Source organism: Diplotaxodon limnothrissa, linkage group LG4, assembly GCF_057381915.1.
Source record: "Diplotaxodon limnothrissa isolate DT_005_m linkage group LG4, D_limnothrissa_male_GT1.1, whole genome shotgun sequence".
NCBI lineage: Eukaryota > Metazoa > Chordata > Actinopteri > Cichliformes > Cichlidae > Diplotaxodon > Diplotaxodon limnothrissa.
The window spans coordinates 21,392,775-21,417,521 of NC_140599.1; the positions used below are offsets into that span (position 1 = coordinate 21,392,775).

General features: G+C 39.6%; 1 protein-coding gene across 1 annotated transcript; it reads left to right on the plus strand.

Moving 5' to 3' along the window:
- Positions 1-23,104: 23,104 nt before the first annotated feature.
- Positions 23,105-24,038, plus strand: LOC146633742 (dexamethasone-induced Ras-related protein 1-like). Its single transcript, XM_085352461.1, has 2 exons — positions 23,105-23,398; positions 23,515-24,038. The coding sequence occupies exons 1-2, from the start codon at positions 23,128-23,130 to the stop codon at positions 24,036-24,038; spliced, it is 795 nt and encodes a 264-aa protein (XP_085208587.1). The 5' UTR covers positions 23,105-23,127.
- The last annotated feature ends 709 nt before the right edge of the window (positions 24,039-24,747 follow it).

Below are 24,747 nucleotides of genomic sequence, written 5' to 3' on the forward strand. Positions count from 1 at the left end.
GATAAAATAACGTGTTAAATGGGTGGAAATCCCTCGATCAATGTTTAAATTAACACTCACGCATTGACTCTGTCGGCTATGTTTTGCCATGCATGCTTTTGCAGCTGTGGCTGTGTTACTTTTTTCCGCGGAATTTGCATGTTATCGGCATATGCTGCCATCAGAATTTCGGCCTCAAGCGCTGTGAAATACATTGACCGCGCCTTCTTTCCCTCCGTCTCCATGGTGACTCGCTTAATCTGTGCTCCGCTTATCAGGGCTTTATGTATCCTCGTCCGCGCGCTTCACTTGGGGTTAAAGCAACTCCGCGTTGACTGAACTAATTGTTATCAGCCTTTCTGAAACGGAATATTCCGAGTTGGACAGTTCGGGGTTACTCAACCGTGAGTGTCGTTTTTCACTCTGAGTTTTCCAAACCGGCTTCCTGAAACAGGGCCCTGGTCGTGAGGTGTTAATCACTTCTCGTTACCCCACGTATACTACACGATGCACGATGAAGGCCAAAATCGGTCAAAAATCGGCTCAAAATGGGCCTAAAACCGCACAGTGTGAGCCCAGCATCAGGGGCGGAGCGTGGGGGTGGCTTACTGGGCTTAAGCCCGGGTTGTTTTGTCAGAAGCCCGGGGTCTTTTGGAGTGTAATTTTTTCATAGTTAGATGCCTGGCTGACAACTGTATAAAACAAAAAGTACACACAATATTCGAAGCACATAGTGCACACTGTGGGAATTTACGACTGTGCGTGAATCCCCCCTGATATTGGTATGATCCGAGCTCAGGCACTAAGTGACTGAGCGAGGGGGCGGGGCAGCTGCTGCCTGTGTGCGCTGTTGGAGAAACGGAGCCAGGCATACTAAGGAGAGCTTAAGTTTGACCAGTTACCAAAGAAAATCATTCGTACCGTACAAATAATGTAAATATGACGGTGCATCACGAAAGATTGATATCAAACTGATCACTTGACCAATATTACGTTACTCGCTCTTCAAGTGAATCAACAAATGGCGAAATGAAAAGCCGAACAAATGCTATTTTTTTAGAGTCTTAGCTTACGTGTGTTTATTTCATATTTTCAGTTCTTACCCTCCCCGACTAAATCGGTTTCAGTTATGTACTGAAATATAAGAATGGACATTAGAGGCTTCTTTCAAAGAAAAAACTCAGGTAAATGTTATTTTATATATTATGCTTTGTATGTTGTTCAGTATATTTCTATGCAAAACAAGAGGGATTTCAGTACAAAGCAGGATATTCACATTTGTAACCAGATATTTACATACACTTTAGGGAGAAAACATAAAACATTTTTACTGTACAACATCAATTTAGAGTAAACTTTTGTTTTAGATAAATATTGAAATATCTTTTGAATTAGTTAAATGTCAGAATAAAGAGAGACAGAGCTGTCTATTTTTTATCACTTTGATCAAATTTAGGAGTACATATACATTAAGTTTATTGTTAATTAGTAAGAAACTCCAGACGATTCCATTCTGAGCTGAAGAAGCTTCTGATAGGTTAGTAGAGTCCATGTGAGTAAACTGGTGGCACAGCTGTGGATGCATATAAGGCAAAACACAGAGCCTGTTTTTTTGAAATGGGAAAATCAAGAGATGTCAACCAAAACACCAGGAAAAGAACTGTGGAGCTCCATAAGTGTGGCTCAGTTTGAATACAATTTGGTGCCATTTGCAATTAAGAAATACAGATAGTTTCTCTCTTTACTCTTAAAGTTAACAAATATGTTTTTTATATTTATCAATCTAAAAAAATAAACATTTAGTCCGATTTGATGTTACAATTAAAAAGTGTTTGTGTTTTGATCTGAACAGTACATAAATATGTGGTTTCAACTGTATATTTGATGATTGTCAGCACAAAGAGGGAGAGAGAGGAACAGAGAGGGAGATGGAGAATGAGGACAGAACAGAGATTAACAAGAGCAGGTGAGACACACATGTTAGTCAAATGGTCATTTGCCAAAAGTATCACCGTATCATAGGTCCTCATGTATCTCGTACCTAGTGTTTCTTTTTAGGTTTGCTATTTTTCAAATTCTATATTTATTAAGTTATGCAGGCTTGTTCGCACAACAAGGATAAATAATTATATAAACTTTTCTCAATCTAAATATTGTACTTTGGTAGAATTAAAAAAATAAGTGTAGTGCAGGTCTATGATGATTTTTAGTGCTACTATCATCTAGTTCTGATTCTGGTTCTGTCTTGGTTAAGTCCTCAGTAGTCCTGATTTTGAACTGTTGTAGTCCTGTTTTAATTCAGGATCAGTTCTGCCTGGTTGAATTGGGGTTTAGTCCCTGTGTCTTGATACAGCCCCGACTTTGTTCTGCCTTGCTGCTTAATTAAAAAACTAGTTTAAGATGTCCTGCACATGTGATATATATTTTTCCCTATATGAAGTCATTCTTTCTTGAACAAAACTCAAAACAGAGCCTATTAATCTTTCAGTCATTTCTAACCCCCCCCCCCCCCCCCCCCAAAAAAAAAAATATATATACCACATGCATACTACCCTTTAGGGCTAAGCCCCGGGTGTTTCAAATGTCTGGCTCCGCCTCTGCCCAGCATTAGAGCAGCAATGTTTGTTCCCCTCAGAGAAAGGGAAGAATGGGAAAAGGAAAACACCTGGCTGGAAAAAGTTAATATGGGCATGTGCAATGAATATCAGCGCTATGTGGCCAGAAGTGTGATAATATAATTTATTTTGTGTAATAAACAACTGCAAGGATAGATGATTACAACAAATAGATGACTAATACATAAAAGTAATACATAGATGAATAATGATGATGAGTTAAGATGCGTAATCATGGGAACAAGCGGGTTTACAAACAGGAGCAGCTGATTAGCATTAGAAAAGCTGAAATAATATTTCAACTGAAGCCGATTGTACTAAATGCACTAAATGTGCACTGTTACAAGAATGTTTTTCTTTCTATTGTTTTCTATTATTTTAAGTTAAGCAGGACAGAGTTCTTTTAAAGAAAGATTTACTTATATTCTCAAAAGTTAAGCATGACAGGCTTCTGTTTAAGAAGGAGACCTGTTTTACTGTGTTAATGTTGTCATTTTGAGCTAAAAATAAATGGCTAAATGATCATTTGTTTCACATGTGTTCATATCACAAAGAATACACATCTACTTAAATCAAATTCAAGTCAAAGGGTTAAAAAAATAATTTCACACACAAAAAAAGAGCTAGAAAACTCACCACACTGGGAAGGGTGAAGACAACTGGGTCGCCCGGCCCTGGCCACGAGGTGTCCCTTATTTATTTTTCAGGGAGTTGGCAACCCTATGTGTGAGCTTGTGTGTGTGTGTGTGTGTGTGTGTTAGCTGTTAGAGAACCAGATCTAGGCGTCCTCTCCTCTTAACCTTTTCCACTACAGGTTTTACTCTTTGGTTCAGGCCGTGCTAAGCACCTGGGATAATGTTCTGCTCTTTTAATTATGCTCTTGCTGTGATGGCCTTAGGTGGCATCGGGGTCTTGTGATATTGCCACAGAGCTAATGGAAGTGTCTGCGAATGCTTTTTTCCTCATTCTCACGAAAGAACAGAATGTGATGGTCAAGAAAACTTCATTATATTTCTTTCTCCCTTGCACTTGCTTTTGAGATTCAGTGTGTGTGTCAAATTCAAATTTCTTTTCATATAAAAGCTTTATTTAAAGTAACTAACTAACCTGCTAAACAATGAGACAAAGGGTGAGAATGTTCTATTCCACTCTAATAGCGGCCAAAATCCTTTATGTGGCAATGGTGAGCAATAGTGAATGAGCTTAATGTGTAAATTGTTCAGAATGGCAGAAAGTCAGGACACAATAAACTTCTGTTTCTGTTGCATCTTTGTTGAGATTGAGAGTTTGTTAAATAATAAAGATAGATTCAGCCAGCGTTTAGCAGGTAGATTAAACATTCAGTAAGCTTTGAAACAAGGGGATGAAGGGTGATTCACATAGTGTTTCTGTTTTTAATAATGGAAATGCATACCAGAAACAATAATCCTCTTAAAGGTTTTTCTATATGCAGTTGTAATGGGTCACTGGGTCCGGCAAAAATAAACACACCCATAGAGCTCTATAAGGACAGGTGTGTCCTTGTCCTTGTACAGAGGGAGCACATGTATTGGATAACAGCCCTCCCTCCCAGCTGTTCTTGCAGCAGTCATAGCTGAAACTCAGTGTTCAGGCTTCTCCTGTATATGTTCCAGAAGATGTATTGCCCTTTTAGTCCTTGTGTAGTGTTAATAAAAAATACCAAATGTGCCAAATTTAACTTGTGAAAATCATTTTTACATTTTTTCCCAGATTTGATGGCAGTAATATTTAACTTTTTAGAAAAAAGTTTGAATCATGATCAAACATCACATTACTAGAGTAGACTGACCAACTTTAACTAATTTTAACTTTGTACTGATATCCATCCATCCATCCATCTTCTTCAACTTATCCGGGCCCGGGTCACAGCGGCAGCAGCCCAAGCAGAGAAGCCCAGACCTCCCTCTCCCCACCAAGGCGTTCCCAGGGCCAACAGAGAGATATAATCTCTCCAGTGTGTCCTGGGTCTGCCCCGGGGCCTCCTCCTGGTGGGACATGCCCTTTGTACGGATATATAGGAAAAAAAATAAAAATATATTCTTAATTAAATTGAAGTTGTTGCCACAAATACAAAATCTGCTGTTGTTGAATTAGAGTGGGGTGAGAATGTGGTGCAGACCTTATTACCTTCTTTGTCATCCATGTAGATATAAACTAACTGGTTTTATTAAAATTTTAATAGTTGATATTTATTCATGTTATACAGAAAAGTACAGAAAGTCCTTGGAAAGAGTTTTCACAGCATATCTTTTTTGTTAGAACTGAGATACCAAGGACACAAATAGGGATATACGGTACTACCTGTGTTTGGAAATCAGCCTTGCTGTGAATGTACAGTCCTGTTAAAGCACGTACACACGCATCAAGCCATTTTATTATAGCACAGAACAGGAAAGAATATTGACTTTTACATCAAGCGCTCAAAAATAAATCTATTTTCATTATAATCTTGCTGGGGGGGATATTTAATTTTCAGTTATGGCATTAACGGCTGCAGTCATATTGAAAGTTATGTAATCTTCTTTTCAATGCGTCTAATAAACAAACATAGAAAATGTCATAGTCTCTGCTCTCCTTTGATCTTCAAAGGCTTTGAGAAAATCGAAAAAGGATGGAGGTGCGACACCCGATTAGCTATTACAGGATAGCGAGACTAATCACATTTAAGTGCAACATCAAGCAAATGCTTTTTTCTGTTGTCTTCCTGCATCCCTTTAATCTAACACACAGATTTGCTTTTACCAGCTTTACTAAACAACACAAATCAATTGTAGCTCAGCCTGTTGCGTCTTCTCTTGTTAGACATCTGCCATTGAGTAATTTGCCTTGTCAGCAGGTACCAGGGTGAGTGAGAATGAGGAAGCTGATATTTTGTTGTATATTCAGATTTGTATCCATTAGTTCATGTTCTCTTAACCATAAAAATGAGTACATGTTCATAAATATAAGGTCTGGGTATTAAATAACAAGACTGAGCCTAAGTAAGTCAGTAAGTCAAACCAGCTTTTTTTTTAATAATCACATCTCGTACTGCATGTAAAAGGGTCAACAAGGTGGCATGACGTAACACACAGAAGGAACAATACACTATTCAAAATCCCCCCCCCGTGAATGATAACACCTGACTGCATTGCAGGTGATGTGTGTCTTCATGAAGTGTTCTTCTGACACAGGCTGAACACGGAGTAATATCACAGAACAATTTCTTTGAAATTACATTTCCATGTAAATGCAACTGAAAACTCAAGTTCAGTGCAAAAATGTGAGAGGTCTTTTTAAAAGAAAAACAAAAAGGTTTTAACTTTAAATTCTGAGTGCTTGTTGAGTGCTTGATGTTCAGTGAAAGCAACCTGAGTGACACATAGCTATCTTAGGAAGAAGGTCGTTTTAGAGCTAATTAGCATTAAGAAGATTTTATGCATTGCTGTGGAAAATTAAGTTCATCTTTGAAGCTTCCATAGGAATGAAGACATTAAGTAGCAGACAGGTGCTGCTAATGAAATGCACTTGACATGAAAGAACAATTAGAAAAAGACTGAACAAGTATTTTCTCGGAAGGGTTGTTAGGAGAAAGCTTCTTCTCGCTAAAAAGAACATAGCAACACAGCTTAGGCTTGCAAAACTGCGCCACGAGACTTCTAAAACAAAGGCTTTTGGACATACACGACCAAAGCGGAGATGTTTGGCTACAACACATAGTGCCACTTTAGCACAAATACTTCACCCAACTAATAAGCATGATTGTTTTTGCAGTCACAAGACCAGGGCACCCTATAGTAACTGAATCAACCACAACCCCCCTTGTATATATCCAATCAACAGCAGAATGGCTCCAGAAGAAACAAATCAAAGTGTTGCAGTGGCCCAGTCAGTGGTCAGTCCAGACCACAACTTGACTGAAATGCTGTGGCAAGAGACCTGTGCATCAACAAATGCCCACCAAACTCAAAGAAATTAAGCAGTCTTGTAAAGAACAGTGGGAGAAAATTCCTCCACAGTAATGAAAGAGATTGAATAATTCATACATATAGATGGTTCTAAAGGTTAGTGAGTTATGGGGTGGCTTTTTGGGGTTAAAGCATTTGGCAGGTGGGGGAAAATAATGACTTAGAAACAAGTCATTCTTTTCAAACATAATTTCTTTCTTTTGAGCTCCAATAGATGTCTCTTTGTGTGCAGGTGATGATCAGCTGACCTGTGCTGCTACACTGATGTCCAAGTATAACACACAGTGAAATGTAGCCTGACACGCTCCTCGGCATGTGCAAAAATGGGGGGGGGGGGGGTGTAGAGGAAGAACATTATATATATATATAGTATATACATTGGGTGAATGTGCAGTAGTAGCAGCAACCAGGTGAATTCTGTACATTAATATGAATAGACATCTGACTATTTTACAGAATAGACAATATAAACATATTTAAAATTAAAGGAATTGAAATGTACATTGTGCCTTGGTTTAGAGTGTCTGGAAGAGAGTCCTGTCTCAGTCAATTATAGATGATGTGAGAGGGCGGGTGTGTGTGTTTAGGGCCCGGATGGCTTGGGGATAGAAGCTTCTCTTGAGTCTCTCTGTCCTTGCCCGGAAGATGCGGAACCTTCTACCAGATTGCAGAAGTTGGAACAGTTTGTTGCCAGGATGCGACGGGTCCTTCAGTATCTGCGCTGCTCTAGTCCGGCATCTCCTGGTGTAGGTGTCCTGAAGCGGGGGGAGAGCAATCCTGCAGCAGCGTTCTGCTGTACGGATTACTCTCTGGAGAGCTTTTTGGTCCTTCACACAGCTGTTCCCAAACCACGATGTCATGTTCTATGTGAGGATGCTCTCCACAGAAGGTGATACAGGCGCTGCCGAGCCTTTTTGGTCTGGACCTGAATGTGGGCAGCCCATGTCAGGTCTGAGGAGATGTGGACACCAAGATACTTGAAGGACTGCACCCTCTCCACTGGAGCTCCATTGATGATAATGTGCTTGTAGTCTCTGTGCTGACTCCTTCTGAAGTCCACCACCAGCTCCTTGGTCTTGCCGACGTTCAGCTGGAGGTGGTTGTCCTGGCACCATGATGCCAGATTCTTCACTTCATCCATGTAGGATGAAGTGTGGATTGTGGATTTAGCCAACTGAATTCAACAAACAATGAGCAGTGAGCTATATGGCTGGTTTGTAGTTAAACAGATATGAAACTAGTATAAAGGTAATCTAATCAGCACCAACACCTTGCATTTAAATTGATGTCTGATAATCTCACTAGCTAGAGCACAAAATTGCCAACAAGAACAAGAACCTGCACTAGTCCATATGAATGCTGCCTAGTATGGATTTAAATGCAACTTTTGAGTAGCACAAAATGTGTACTCTTCAGTAAGCTTTTAAAGGGGTTTCACAAAAGTTCAATTCAGCAACAGACTATGTATAGCAGGGGTGGGGAACTCCAGACCCCCCCCCCCCCCCCCCACCCCCGCCCCGCCCCTGATGTATAGATTCAATATCTGATTAAAGCCTCTAAAATAGTAAGTTATAAGAATTAGTAGTAAGAATTAATGGTATAAAACATTTTTTGTGCGTTTTTGGGAAAATGATGAAAGGGTTAGAGCCCTACTGTAATACTCCATGGATTTCCATAAGGATATCCATAGAGCATCCATGGCTATTTTCTAATAAGCTAAACTCTGTTTAACTTTTCAAGTACTTTAAGAACTATCAAGAAAATAATAAAATTCCACTTTAAGCATTAATGAATTATATCCTTCTCATCACAGCCAGGAGAAGGTCTTTCCAGGTAATACATAGTTCAGCCAGATACACGCCTGTACAACTTGTCCTTGCTAAGGCTTAAGTAGCCAGGTTCCCTGAGGTCAGAGAAAAGCTGGGTGCACGGGATTGATCTTCTGGGATGCTGATCACTATCAGGCTCCATAAACATGGTGGGTCAATTTAAGATATGAAGAATAGCCTGAAAACAAGAGTCGCTATGATGCAGATCAGAATGAGATTGCTCTTGGGTTCAGGTGACAGCTCAGGTAGGCGAGTGCAGTGAAGGTCAGCATTTGCATGTGTGTATGAGTTCATGTAGAAATCTATGTGCATTTGTACATGAGTTATGTAAATCGCCCGTGTGTGTTTGCACCTGTTCAACTCTGAGTTCAGTCTCACATTACAGAACATCAGTTTCTCGATAACGTTCATCCCTGGAGTCATGGTGCCAGTAATGCACTCAAAGCAGTGAGGGCCAATTATACATAATTAGCTCGGTGCAGCAGCAAGGCTAACAGGCTGCCAGTATTGACCAAGTCTGTCATTTTCTCAGTACACCCTGTCCTCCTGCTGTTGGTAATGGCTCTTCAGGGCCCAAGAGTTGCAGCTAGGCACTGACACACAGATTGCAGGACATGACCTTGTGTTCTATTGTTGTGCAACTTGGTCCAGACATAGTTGCTAAATTTAACAACAAGAACATGAGAGGAAATTCTATTTTGGTCATTTCCACACAGACAATGGGGTTTGGACTTTTCACACCATTTAATCTGTTTGAATAATCACATCTTCACTGCAATCCCTCCCTAGATTTGTGTTGAAATATTGAATGGTACTGTATGTGTATCTGAGTGCTCGTTTCTCTCTTTATTGAGTTGTCCTTGCATTTATCATTAGACTGTGTGAATCAAGTGACAGAAGAAGGGCAGACAAGCAGAACTGTCCTTGCTTCTTTATTGCATAGCTCAGCAGCGTTATCCTCTCCTGGCTCCAGGGTCAAAAATTCAGAGGCCAGGTTTAGATGAATAAACTATGAGCTCCATAAGACAAACCGGGTGAAATACTCGACTTATTATAAATCATTTAAAAGTAGGCCTCTGTCTATATCAATCAAATCAATGATTCAATTACAGATACTCCTGATCTAAACTCATTATGTATATAAAACACACCTGCCCACAGAATCAGTTTCTGCAGTTGCAACCTCTCCACCATCATGGGCGATGTCACAGGACATCAGGGACAAGACCGTCATGTGGAAGCTTAGGTCTGCCAGCGTAACGATGACCTAAAACAAACCACCAAGGCAACAAAGGAGTGGTTAAAGAAGAAGCACATTAAGGTCATGGAGCAGCCGAGCCAGTCTCCAGACCTCAATCCTATAGAAAGTTGGTGGAGGGAGCTGAAATTTTAAGTTGTCAAGCAGCAGCCAAGCATCCTGAAGGATCTAGGGAATTTCTGTAAAGAGGAGAGAAATGTGTGGAAACTTGGTGACCAGCTACAAGAAACATCTTATCGCTGTGCTTGTCAACAAGGGTTTTTCCACCAAGTACTAAGTCACATTTTGCTCTGAGATCAAATACTTTGTTCACTCAGTAACATGTAAATCAATTCAAAACTTTAATGTAATGTGTTTTTTCTGGATTTTTGATATTCTGTCTCTCTCCATTAAAATGAAACCACCATAATATTACAGATTGTTTGTTTCTTTTTTTAAGTGAGCAAAACTACAAATCAGCAGGCCATCAAACAATTATTTCTCCCACTGTATTAAAATTGTGAGAAAGGTCAAAGTTAATAATAGTTATAATTAATACTTCAGGGTGGACAATGAATTTCCCATGAGAAACCAAAAAGTTTATTAAGAAATAAGGTTAATATTCTGAACTCAGTCCTGCTCAATATTAATTTTATCTCTTTATAAGCTAGTTGGCGCTGCCCTCTAACGCAGCCCCAGTTTCTCATTTTCATTTAGGTTGTAAAGTGTAGTTGCTTGAATAAATAAAGAATACATTTAAAATCAAACTACAGCACTTTCCGGTTTATTTTGTACTTTAAAAGATTTTAATGTACCAGTGAGAAAAGTGCTGGTGTGGTTTAACAAATTATGATCTCTGATGTCAGATAAGCTATTTCAGGCCTGGTGTTGCTCATGTTGGCTCAGTTACACAGTCAAGAGGACACTTAGGTTAGAATAGAGTTGCTATTAATATTTTTAGCAGCAATTGTGCTCGTCCTATTATGACAAGTTTGTCTGCTGTGCCAGTTGCACTGCAACAACTGGGGCATAGCAACCAAAATGTATTAACAGGCAGCCATGCATCAACAGCAGGTTGTCCTAATGGGGTTGACATGATCATGACCTAAATGTTGCTGCAATGTAATTGGCTGATTAGATATTTGTATTAACAAGCAATTGGACAGGAATACCTAACAAAGATGCTGGTGAATCTAAAATTTCATTATGTTTATATGGAGGATGCGAGTTCTTTAAACACTGTATGAACTAAAACATGAAATTATTTTCTGATTGACATTTGGCAGGAAACAGTGGCTACATGGTTAAGCCTTTCACACATAGTGGTCACTACAGTGGACAGCTATTCAAAGGCTGTTTTCTTGTATTTGTGTCAGTGTTGATGGTATTCTTGCACATAAACTGCTACATTGGACACTGATGGTATCACGTACCCTGCCACGCACTGGTCAGCCAATGAACTGACTACGTGGACATGTAAAAAAAAAAAAAAAACTCTTTGAAAAGTATGTTTAAAAAAATGAAGCTCAAAAATCGTTTTTTCATGGCTAAAGATAAACAAAAATACTTCAGAAAAAAAATCCAGATTGTTGGCTGTCATAATTCATGCATGAAAGAGTTCAAACTGAATGAGGTAAGAATTCAATATTCACTCTGCTTCTGCAATAAAAGAGGATCAAAGGTGAGAAGTCTGGTTGTGAACAGCAGGATACAAACTTGTCATGCTGTGGACTAATTAGCTGACTTGCAGCTGAGCTCTGAGGGCAAAACTTCCTGTAATGCTTTGTGCTCTCACTGACCTGCTGTCAGAAGCCACTGACATTTTCCTAAAGATGTTACTCAAATGAAATATGTCTTGCTCCAGTAACACTTTTGTATTTCAAATTCACTCCTACGCAAAATAATATGTAGCTGCAGTACCAGGCAAAACTCTGGATCATTCAAGACATTTCTTTTGCAGATATACAGTATTATATGATCTTAAGTGTCAGATATTTTAATGAAGAAAGACCAGAAAAGTAAGACACAGAATTACTTCTGCTGCAGAATACGAGTCCAATTCTTGCTATGCGAATTCCCAAAAGTGGCATCGCACTGATTTCCAGAGTTCAAGTAGCAAATCTAGCATTTCATCATCCACTGTTGGGAGATGGCTGCTTGAAATAAACCTTTCTGTTTGAACTGATGCAAAGAAACACTAGTGAGGAGCTCAAAACAAAGGTGAGAACTGCTTGGACTAAGTGAAGTTATTACATCAGTGCAAATTTGTATTTTGATGCTTTTTGGCTTCAGGAACCATGCACGTTTTTGTTGCTGGTCATCCTGTTTGACTTACTATTCAAGACACAATTATTTGGTATTTCTAAACTGCAACATTCTGAAGTGACCCAGTGTTGCCTTTACTGGGTCCATCACTTCCAAACTACACCTCCAAGTTATGGGCTAAGGGCTATTTTCACCTATCACCCAGCTTTAATATCCCCCTACATGATTTCTCATATGATTTCATAGTTTTGTTGTTTGTTGATTGTTTGTCTGCTATCACCATATCACCCCGAATAATCATAATATATATCCTCCACACAAATATATTAGAACTATGTGTTTTCAACTATTTTAAGTTTTTCACCCAGTCCAGGAGTAATTTGTTGGGTTAATCTTATAATCATTGGAGCATGCTGTACACGAAAGGACTACATATCCTTTTTTCATTAGCCTGCTGAGCCCCACTTCTTCAAGGGCCTTATGAAATCCAGCTAATACACAAGGTTCCACAATCAACTAGGATTACTCATACTTTGAGAGTGCCTTTCCTTTTTCCATTATGTGGGATAATTTCATATTGGTAATTCATCTAAATCAGCCACAAGAGACTGAAACCACAGTCTCTTTCCTGTGAGCCCAGGGCATTGTTTTTCATGGCACCTTTGTGTGTTAACTGTTCAAACACTTGTCAGGATTGATATATCTCTCCGGTGTCCTTTCTTCTATGGTTGCAGTATTTCTACCCTTGCATCTTAAAGTGAAGTTACATCAGAATTTGAAGTAACTTTGCAGTTGTTTTGTTGTAACATGTATTGACATTTTTCCGAGAAAGTAAACACAATTCACTTTCAAACTTAAAGTGTAGAGTGAATGTGTTTTACTGTAATTTATGTGTGCTTTGTGATGCGTTTGATGCCTTCTTATTTACACAGATAATCTCTCTCTCTCACACACACACACACATATCAGAGCTCATTAAGAAGGGTGAATTGTGTTCAACTTGAAGGCCACTATGCATGGCTGTGCATAATGCCTATGTAATTATTTGAAAAGAACATGCATATATGCCTGATTAGCTGAACAGTAGGAATATCCATGTTGGCTACTTAGTACTCGCCCTCTCACTAGCTTGTGAAATGGCATCATACAGAGTCCAAATGGGAGGCAATAAGACAGTGCAGGTGTAAACAAAAACAAAGAAGATGGCCAGAACAGACTGCTTAATCCAACCATCCATCCACACATTCATCCATCTTCTTCTGTTCAACCAGAAGGTAATAGAGGGGCTAAAGCCAGTCCCAGTTACCACAGGGCAAAGGGCGGGGTAAATGACACCTGTGATAGGTCATCGCTTATTGCAAGGTTAACACAGACAGACAAACAGCTAGACATTCATGCTCACATTCACACCTGTGGTCAAAAAACCTAACCCATTCATGCCTGTGGATTAAATGGAAGCCAGGTTATTTCAATATATGTCAGCTTTTACACATAACCACTATGAATTCTTTTGGCTTTTGTTTAATAGTCAAAACTTTTATGTGATGATGGGGTTTTAATATTAACTGCAACTGAAAATCTAATATTACCATCACATCACGAATGACTCTGACACAAATGTAATATCAGGCGCAGCATTCGATGAGTAGGCTTTTATCAGGCTAGATCGTGACAAGGTGTGTGTTAAATGATGATGAGCTCCGTGGCACACAACCTTTGGAGACTCACAGCTTAGTCAGCCTTGGAAAGCATTTAATAATCATTTAGGTGTTAATGTTATCAGTGACCATTTTAGGCAAATGTATGCAAATGTTGCTCTGGGGAAAAGCACATGGAGATAAAAATTAATAACCTTTTAAAATGAGTTGAACAAGAAAATATTTCATATTCCCTTACACACAAATCTGTTAATAAAGGCATACGGAAAGTAATGACATATAATAGCAAATTTTCATCTCTATAAAAAGAAACAGATTAGGAAACCTAGAGAAATGCAGTTAATCCCTGCAAATTAGGTTTGTGTGATTAAAAACTCAAATTCAAAGCGACAGAGGGAATGTGTCCTTTTCAAACCTCTGGTGTTTAGGCTGTGGCATTCTCTGTTGTGTGGTGTTATCACACTCATTTGTAAAGAGCTGTGAGTCACGTAGAAAAAGGCTAAATTAGTATTGATCACACAAGGTATTTAAAGAGTTCTGCAAATTATTAGATATAACTCATTCCATGCAAAAAAAAAGAAAAGAAAAGAATTGTAATGTAATTTTACACGGAACCCAGGTTGTACACAACAGCAGCGCAGGTACCTGGTGGGAGTTTATGTAATATTTGCTGTGCGTACGTGTGTGTGCCTGTGGGTTTGGGCGCTCACAGAGGGGGTTAAATGTTGACATAACAACCTGGAGGGTGGCTCAACTGATTTTATTACTATTTGGTATTACAAGGGAGCCTACGTGAGTGTGTGAGGTGAGGTTAAATATATTAATCCTTGCTAAAGACTTGCTACCTTTCTCTCTTTCCTTTCTTCTACCTTCCTGCTCTTTAGAGAGAACTATTACAGTTACGTAAACAGTGCTGCAAAGGGCAGCAGCTCACTGACGTCTAAGGTTGAGCATTTATAAGATCACTTCGTGTAGACACATCCACTGACTGCACTGCTCATTGAAGTAATAACAATTTTGTAATGGACAGTTACCTCTGATACAAGTCGGTAGGATGCATCACGGAAAAACTCAAGTAGTACCTCAAGCCAATTTTCCAAAAGGTGCACTGAGCTCCTTTGTTTGCAGACAAAACTCACAAGAACAAATTAACTTATGTTAAGAATATCAAATTCAGCAAGGAATTGGAGTAGGATAGCTAGATACTACTCTTTCCCTAACAAACATTAAATTGTCAAATAAAACTTATATTCTCTTCTTTGTCATGATAAAGTAATCTTCTGCCCTGGTACCCCTGAAAGCCCACTGTGTTGTTTTACTTTGGGCAACGACCCAGCTAGTAAATACACAGATATATTGTGATTTTATTCAATTCAATTCAGTTTTGTTTAAAAGCACCAAATCACCACAACAATTTCCTCAAGAATCCCAAACAAGAAAATGACCCCATTTGAGCAAGCACTTGGCAACAGTAGGAAGGAAAAACTCCATTTTAACAGGAAGAAACCTCAGGCAGAATCAATATATATTTTAGCCATTTTATAGCTGAAATGGCTAAACCTTTCACAAAGCTAAAGAAAGATTAGCATAGAAACCTTGTTTTTATTCCTTTTTGGTCTCCATCAACTTTATAACTAACCAAAATGCTAAGATGCTTTATATTGACCTATGGTTCCTAATTTTAGATAATAATTGGTGTTAATCAGAATCAGAATACTTTATTAATCCCGAAGGAAATTGTGGAATTTCCTTCATTAGGCAGCATGCAGAGCAGAGATGGGCAATTAATTTTCCCAAGGAGCAATAAGAGAAACTGTAACTGTTCTGGATGGACCCAGGACTATTCTGAACTGAATTCTGCTCAATATTATTTTTATCTCTTTATAAACTGCTACTGATAAGAGTATATGTTATAATTGGGCAATGAAAATGCGAAATCTGTCATAACCAGTGGAGCAAGCAGGATTCAAATGCTGGACTTATGGGAGAGGTTGCTGGTCCAAACACAGATATATTCTCTCAGAAACTCGTTTTTTCTGCGCAGAGAAGAAAACAGCTGAATACCAGTTCTCACAGAGTAATACAGAGCAAAAATATAAACACAAGGAACCGGCTTCACTAACCCTGTGAGTTTAATGCTCAGGTGATTATGGAAGGATTTCCACTCATCCATGACAAACAGGTGAGCTCTTCATCTTCAGGTGCACAGGAACAAAGGGTGGGGAGGCAGAAGGAATCCCGTCCCTGAAACACAAAGGCATGGTTAGGTCTTCGCACAAATACACATGAACACACACAGAGAGAAAGGGAGAGCAACAAAGAGAAGATGAAACAGCACAGGATGACAACCAAACACAGAAAAGGCCTCACAATTTCATCAAAATTCCTAAAATTAATTGTGAGCAAAATGTACATGCTTTTGCAAAAATTCAAAGAATTTCAACTTTATACAAAGTGCTATTGCAGTTTTATTTGTAGTTTATTTCTCAATCTTCAGTTTTTCAGGGTTTTTTTCTTGTTCAGTTACAGAATTCCTGTTTGTTTCAGCTTGAGCAAGTGAATTGCAGTCAGGTTTAGTGTCTGAGGTGGAAATGAGCAGGGCGGCAGACGGGTGATCATCACAGGATCTGTATCTGGATTTAACTTTATAGTAGGATATCACAGCTCTTGTCCAGAACCAAGAAGAAAAAGTCAAGTCCTTGATCCATCATTGTTACCATTCTCCTGGAGAGGGATGCTCTAAAAGCGCTATACAAATACAGGCCATTTTTTCTCAGGTACTATTAGCGTGACAGAGTTCATCAAACACTCTTTGGTATACTCTCCAGAGAATGGCTCACTGTTTTTAGTGATTTGTTGGGAAATCACAAAGCTGGTGTTGACAGCTCCATCTCTGGATGTGTAAAGCTTGGATAAAAATAAGTCCTTGTTACTTTTTCAGGTTTGCTGGCAAAGGCTCAGATGTCACTATTGGTCAAGTTGTTGTATTTCTCTTCATGGGTAGTCTCATAATGGTGATTCAAACTGTTAAACACAGCAATCTCCACAGAATAAGCACTCAACCTTACTTCTAACTTCAGCAGATAAATATTTAGGAGTCTATGTCTTGATAAAAACTCCACATTGTGCTTCAGTCTGTCTTTATTTTTAGTGTGAGTTCATAGTTTTCAGGCCTACAAAACTCACATTTAATAAAAGTTATTTGTATTGCGTTTACACTGAAGTTGTAGTCACTTGTACAGATGTGCATGTGTAATCTTTTTTTCTTTGAAATCCACCTAACGTAGGCTGGTCAGGGACAACCAAAGGGTCAGATTTGGCCTGCAGTCTGGTGAAGAGTGTTTATCTGAGCTATTTTTAAGAAAATAACTGTCCACACACTCTGGAAACTGGGCTCAGGATAAGTGATACTGAATTAAAAAGGCAAAATTGGAATGCAAAGCATTGATGTGAACTTACTTAAAGACTGACTCTATATTCTCACCATTTTCTGTGTTTTATATCAGCTGATGAGCATTTGGGATTTATTCCAGGCTTTACTGTTTTCTAAAGGGAGTCATAATAATTGTGACCTGAGAGAGAGTCTAATGTTTTATGGTGTGTTCAGGTCTTTGGGTGCACATAATGAGATGTGGCTGTCTGTAAATTTACTGCCATGAGGAAAATAACCACCAGACAAGACAATTTCCAGGTCAGATGGGTCAAAAAACACAAACCTTTTGAACCACTGTCTGTTCAGTGTATGTGAAATCATTAACGCCAAATCACTGATTACTCACAGAGAGAAGCTGAAGCTACATTGCTGATAGAACAAGTTGTTCCGTCCTCGTGGACATCTCTCAAAAGGATATAATTTTCTTGTTTTATTTCCCTCCTACTGTGATGCCCAGCAAAGTCCTTAAAACAGGTCACTAAATGCCATAAACACTGGCGTTTTCCTACCTATGACTGGCAGCCATATTATCATATAGGGAGATGTTTTGTTGTTTCATATTTACAACCGCGTGTTCTACGTCATGCAGAGAGCACGACATCAGCTTGCATGTTGTTGTAGATAATAATGTGGTTGACAGATTGTTAGATTGTTCAAACATGAAGGTGGCTGGCAAAGTAAACTTGCACTGAGTCCGGTGCTCTGATTGGCTCTGAAATATGAAGCTTTTGTACTGGAAATCACAGGCCCCTGTTTCATTCAACAGGTTTTCTCTGAGATAGCTTGGGCTGACACGCAACAGGCCCAAGCCTCACGCCATGTAAACACAGTTTGATTCTAGTATTTAAAAAAACAACCAAATGACCATCTTATAATCATCATCTTGTGATTGTCACTTGCAGGATCATTAGCACATTGCTACATATTCATCTTTAGTAAACAGAGGCAAATTCCATGGATAAATACACAGTACTTTTATTGGAGTATGTAACCTATTATTTTGCAAAATGGAAGGTTTGAAATGGAGGGGGGAAAATTCATCAAATATATCTGATGGGTCTTTGAGGAGCATAAAGAGCTTCAGAAGCTTTTAAAAATAAAATTTAAAAAACCTGCAGGCCCAACCATCATAACTCATACCTGAGCTAAATCAACTGTTTTCCTGTAGTTCTTTTTCTGTTTTCAATAACCCTGTGCATAATGGAGTGTGCATGAACTGCCTTGTGTCTATACACAATTAAAACAAAAATGTTATCTAAATCTATATTTTGATGTCATCTCATCCAATATGTCCTGCTTGCAACAAATGTAGAAGCAGTAATAGGAAATTTTACTATGCATCCATCCATCCATTTTCTTCTGCTTATCCGGGGCCGGGTCACGGGGGCAACAGCCCAAGCAGAGAAGCCCAGACCTCCCTCTCCCCAGCCACCTCCTCCAGCTTATCCGGGGGAACACCAAGGTGGCCAGGCAAGGAGAGGCCAGGCACCCTTCGGAGGAAGCTCATTTCGCGATCTTGTTCTTTCGGTCACTACCCACAGCTCGTGACCATAGGTGAGGGTAGGGGCGTAGATCGACCGGTAAATTGAGATCTTCACTTTTACACTCAGCTCTCTCTTCACCACAACAGACCGGTACAGCGTTTGCATCACTGCAGCCGCTGCACCAATCCGTCTGTCGATCTCCCGCTCCCTTCTCCCATCACTCGTGAACAAGACCCCGAGATACTTAAACTCCTCCACTTGGGGCAGGAACTCATCCCCGACCCAGAAATTTAACTAACAATTTTTTCAAAAATGGCTTTATATTTGGGGGGGGGGGTTGCTAGTGCTGTGCTGCAGTGATTTGAATCAAGGCTGACTGGGGCTCTGTGTGGGTGTTGCATGGTCTTCCTAAGCCTGTATGCTCTCCATGAAACAGACCTGCTTCATGCCACAAGCTCATCAGGTCAACTTGGCATCCTAAATTAGCTACAAGTCTGTCCCTCTGTGTTAGCCCTCTGACAGATTGGCAACCTAGCCAGGGTAGACCTCGCCCCAGAGTTATTCCTAAACTTCTTAGGCTTCAAGGGCAGATTAGTCATACAAGTCAATATGAACCAACTCCATCTCTTTCCACCAACACACTCATTCACACAATTATGTGCACACATGCTCATATTCTTGTCAATTATTAATTAGTCACTAAGTAAATGTGTGTTATGCGTGTACGCTGCCATAGAAAAGAATGAGGATGATGACATAGTGCAGAAAATCTTAGTGTTCTGTGTAGTTTCTGGCGTAGGGAGTTTGATTCTACAGAAGTAGCTGCAGTTTGTGAAATCAGCGAGAGTGCTTAGGCTTCCTTTTATACATAACATCACAAATGAGGTCAAGCCACAAATCACAGTGAAAATTATCTGCAGCTCCTCTCAGCAAAAAGACTCAGACTGTGTCGCCACCGTCTGCCGCAGCTGTGTTGTCAGATTTTATGGTGCTGTCATTGACAAAAATAAGGACACTCGAGATTCTATTTTTCTTAAACTGGACTGGTTTCTTCACAATAAAGCATGCACTTAGTGCGCCTATTCAGATGCCCAAAATAACACCAAAACGTAGGTCTGTTGTGAAGAGTTCAGTCCTCTCACCAGACCAAAATAACACAGTTTTGTTTTTACATTGCCTATAAAGCATTCTGTCCTCATAGAGAATCACACTATCTCTTTTTTCCTTTTTCCTCTGTGTTCTCTTTACTAATTGATGAAGGCAAACATGGCTGAGAAGGAAATGAGCCTAATGTGTGTGACTGGCCGTGGTCTGAGTGGGCTGGAGCTGGTGTGTTTACTCTACCGACAGCCATGTAGACAGGTCAGTGCATGCGGCTCATGTTTTATGACAAGCGTAAAAACACATGCAGAGACATGGTGCCTGAAAAAACATGTTCTGTGTGTTAGTATGTTCTAGGACTGACCCTGAGCTAGCTCTTAGATGAGCAGCCTGGGTCTGTGTATCTGTCATTGAGCTTCAAGAAAATTCACTGTGAAAATGTTGATGTTTCTTTCCATCTGGCTAAGCAAATAAGCTCTGACCATGACCCATTCAATGTGAGGTTTTACCAAGAAATGAAATTATTTGTTAAATATCTATTATGAAAAACATATTTCATTATGAACTTGAATTTATTATGAACTTACTGAGTCGCTTAACAAAAACATTGGTTAATGCTTAAAGATAAATCCTTACTTATCATTTTTAAGGTAAAATCACATCTCTTACTTCTCACCCAGTGTCAGCTGGGAAAGTTTTTACCTGAGATCTGATGTGCACTTAAGAGAATCAGTGGATGAACGGGACAGCATCACAACTTCTAGAGAAACAGGGCTGTTTCAATTGAAATCACACGGCTCTTTCAGAGTCTGATCGTCAACAAATGCTTGATAAATATATCATGACATGAACAGAAGAGACGACTGCTGACCTCTGAAGAATGTGACCTATATCAGTCCGTATTCAGACAGAGTGTGTACAAACCCTGTACAAATGGAAAAAAATTCAATTACATTGCGCTCCAGGCATGACTGAGAGTGCATAGTCTGTGAGGTCACAGGGACCCAAGGTAACTTCTATAGAATGTCTCGCACAGGCTAATGTTCATATTCACCATTGTTATTCAGTGGTGTGCATGGCAGGGCTATAAGGAAACAGACACGCCTCTCACAAAAAACCCAACTACCCAACAGCAAATTCCAAGAAAGTGGGTCATAAAGTGAGATGCTGAGAACCCTCAGGAAAAATAATCATAAAAACAGATAGCCAAAGATAAATAAAGATTATATTTTTAAATAGCTGAGTCAAAGTCCCGATATGAGTCCAGCAGAAATGCAGTGGAAATACTCTGATAAAGTTCATCAGAAAAAAAACAACCGAAACCAAGAAACGTCAACATCTTTCAGTGTATTTACATTCTTCATACCATCTATTTTGGGATTATGTGGAACTATAATATGCAGAAATATTTTGATGCAACTGTAATTACTTAATCAGAACTCTCGAAAACAACAAGAATAATCCCCTGCGAATAAGAGTATTTAAAATCACCCATCAGATTTTCATGCACGTCTTTTTATTGAAGCCTAAGCCTGGACAAGCTATTCCTCACGTGTCATGTTATACACATCACTGAGAACACACTGGCTTAATTACTGACCAATAGTCAAGGGTCTAGCACTGTTCACTCCAGCCGGGTTACACAAACCCATCACTGAAGCACTGAACAACCAGGCTTAGCTACACCTATCTGATTTCGTTCCTGCTACCCCACAGAATGCTAACAAAGGTCATCAGTATTTGCAAGTTTTAGGATTTGTGTGAAATGAAGGTAAATATCCAGACTTGTACCTATAGGGTAAAATATAATTTATTATGTCAAGCATATTTAGCGTATTGGGCAACAAGACTGAATATATCAACACTGTGAACCCTGGTGGCAGCTGTGTTGCATCAGCTTAGTGAAGCTACACTCATACAAGAAATGAAAACTTAAGAGTTAAAAAAAAATCAGTTTATATATAAACTGAATTTCTGAATAAAATAAAGATTATAAATAGAAATATCATTATTTTTTAACGTTATGCAGAATTAGTTGGGGTTTTTTTTTACAACTTTTGTCATATCATATTACTACTTGCTTATAATTTATTGACTCTTTGAGTTTAACTTTTCAGGCTGCTATTGAAAAAAGTACATAAAATTGTTAATGTATTTAAAACACACACACACACACACACACACACAACAGCAGCAACATTTGTAAGTTAGACAAATCAAAGAAAATTGTTTACACAGTAAATACCCAAGTGAATAGTGACGAGCAATTCCAGACAACACCCAATACTTTCTTCCTTTCTTTCTTGAATCCTCTCTACAATGATTCCCAGGTGAGAAGACAAGTGAAAGGTGATAAGGGATTAAACTGGTAAAGTGGAAAAGCAGAGTCTGAGTCACAAACCGAAGGCTCTATCTTGGGCTGCTTCGATTAATACCTAGCAAAAAATCAATAGAAATGGGTATCGATGGCTTGCAGCGCACCAGGTACACCCAGCTGCAGCCCACTTCAGCTGGGTACCTGATGAGCACGTGTGTTCCAAATCTTATGTAGCCTGAATTACTTGCATTTGTGATGATCTCACGACCTAAAGATATTTAGCAACACAAATAAACACGTAATCATCTTCTAAACAGGCTGACACACAAGGTGGTTCATGCGGAGGAATATACTGACTAAAATCACCCCCCACCCCCCCCCCCCCCCAAAAAAAACAAAAAAAAAAACAACAACAAACATTTTAGTCACCCCTTTGACATAAGCGTGTATCACTGCGCCCCTCTCAGTTTCCCTAACCTTGTTCCATCTGTTTTCTGCTGATGTACAGTCTGTTTACTCGCCAGTGGTAAAAGAGAACAAATAAAGCTTTTGTTTGCAAGAAATTTGACTTACGTCTGAACTGCCCGAGCTTGGACTGTGTGGTTGAATACTCATATGAGGTTAATGCTTTAACCCTCTCAGGCTCAAATTAAACTTTTTGTTGCTAATGCACAACCAAGTCCTGCAGTGGTACTTCTGAGTAAAAAAAAACTCATAAAATATGTATGTGGGGTAATCAGGTTGTTAGTTTTTAACTGTTGCAAATCGGCAACGCCTGCCTTGAGAGGGTTAAAGGCAGTAATGTTATTGCAGTCCCATGCCTCATTATAATGCACACACTGTGAATAAATGTGTGAATAATTTGATTGCCTTTTCTAGATTTGTATAAACAATGTGAAGAAAAAAGTAAACGAAATGTGTGAAATTAGGAATATTTGATGGCGAGACTTTGAAACAGTTAAGCATTATATCTGAAAACAAACTCGTGTTTTCTTTTGATGAGCGGTAGAAAGGGCTGACGCACAAAAACAGTACTAATTCCAGGTCTTGCTCCAGCTCTGAGAGCTGTAGGGTGACGCATGACGCACTGGAGGCGCGGCAAGCCTTCTCCATAAATTCTCAGCCTGCTCTCCTCTGGCTTCAGACAGAGAGCGAGGTTAGAGCCCTCACATCACTGACAGGATTTTTGAACGATCGCTTTGACAGAGCACCATTTGCCAACGGGTGCATCTGCTGCAATCATGATTAAGAAAATGTCACCGCCCGAAAACGAGTTCGACATCCCGGCCAAGAATTGCCATCGGATGGTGATTCTGGGCTCCACAAAAGTTGGGAAGACAGCCATAATTTCTCGGTTTCTCAACGAGAGGTTTGATGACCAGTACACGCCTACTATCGAGGACTTTCACAGGAAATTCTACAGTATCAAGGGAGACGTTTACCAGCTGGACATTCTGGACACATCTGGGAACCATCCCTTCCCAGCAATCAGGAGGCTTTCAATCCTTACTGGTGAGTTGAGTTTTGCAGACACATGAAGCTTTGACCATGCATTTAATTAATTACAGTCAAATATTGTTATTATAATTTTATTTGATATTCAAATATACCTTCTCTTGTATTTCCAGGTGATGTGTTCATCTTGGTTTTCAGTCTCGATAACCGAGACTCCTTCCAAGAGGTGCAGCGCCTGAAGCGCCAGATATACGAGACCAAGTCCTGCCTGCGAAACAAAACCAAGGAGAACGTGGACGTCCCGCTGGTCATCTGCGGCAACAAGTGTGACAGGGACTTTTACCGTGAGGTGCAAGACGACGAGATTGAGCAGCTGGTTGGCGGGGACGAACATTGCGCATACTTTGAAATCTCAGCAAAGAAAAACACCAACGTAGACCAAATGTTTCAGACTCTCTTCACCATGGCCAAGCTGCCAAACGAAATGAGCCCCGACCGACACTGCAAAGTTTCCCTCCAGTACTGCGAGGTTCTCCACAGGAAGTCGTTCAAAAACAAGAAGTGCAAGGACGGGAACGCATATGGAATAGTGGCGCCGTTTGCACGGAGACCAAGCGTGCACAGTGACTTGATGTACATAAAGGAGAAAGCTGTAGGCGGCAGCCAAGCCAAAGAGAAAGGCTGCATCATATGCTGACAGTTCATTTGCCAGTTTGTGAAAGACTTTTCTGTGAGGGTTAGGAGCCGTGGTGGATAGCCAGTTTACTGACAAGGAATATGTAAGCCCATAAACTGACACAGTGGTGCAGCCTGGGCTGAGACTTGTGAACTAGCTCGGCTCATAAATCTCTGTGTAGTGCAGTAGATGCTCTGAAAATGCTGTAAATCTGTCTCTATTTTAACTTTCTAAGAGCAGCATTTGAGGAAAGAAGAAACATGTTTACACTTCACTGTACTTTTTCAACCATGGTGAAACTTGATTGTTCCATTATGATCAAATTTAATGCTAAATGTGTATTTATTGTCTACCCAGACTTTTGCATAAGAAAATAAAACTTGTTACTTTTATAGTCTGCCTTCCCCTTCTTTTTCATTTCAAGCAAATCTCCAAGAAGTTGCATTAAAAACAAAGCTTCACACTCTTCACAGATCTCCGTTTCCCTTAACTAGAAAAATGTTGTCCATCTGTTAAAATGCACTTGTTGCGTCATCCTGACACGTCATTCACATGCAGATTAAAACTGCAAGAAGCCCTTATTAAGAAGCTCGCCGTGGTTCATAGTCTGTTTTATGTATTCCGAATAACCTTAAAGGACGAAGCTTATACAAAATACAATTTATTACAACGTATCAATATCATGGGACTCAAAAAAGCGAAAAATCCCAATTTAATACAAATATCATAT

What these genes read in the sequence shown, in the direction of transcription:
- LOC146633742 (XM_085352461.1), top strand. Translation starts at nt 23,128, where the DNA reads ATGATTAAGAAAATGTCACCGCCCGAAAACGAGTTCGACATCCCGGCC. An exon ending in GAGGCTTTCAATCCTTACTG is followed by an intron (nt 23,399 to 23,514) that starts GTGAGTTGAGTT and finishes TTGTATTTCCAG; the next exon opens with GTGATGTGTTCATCTTGGTT.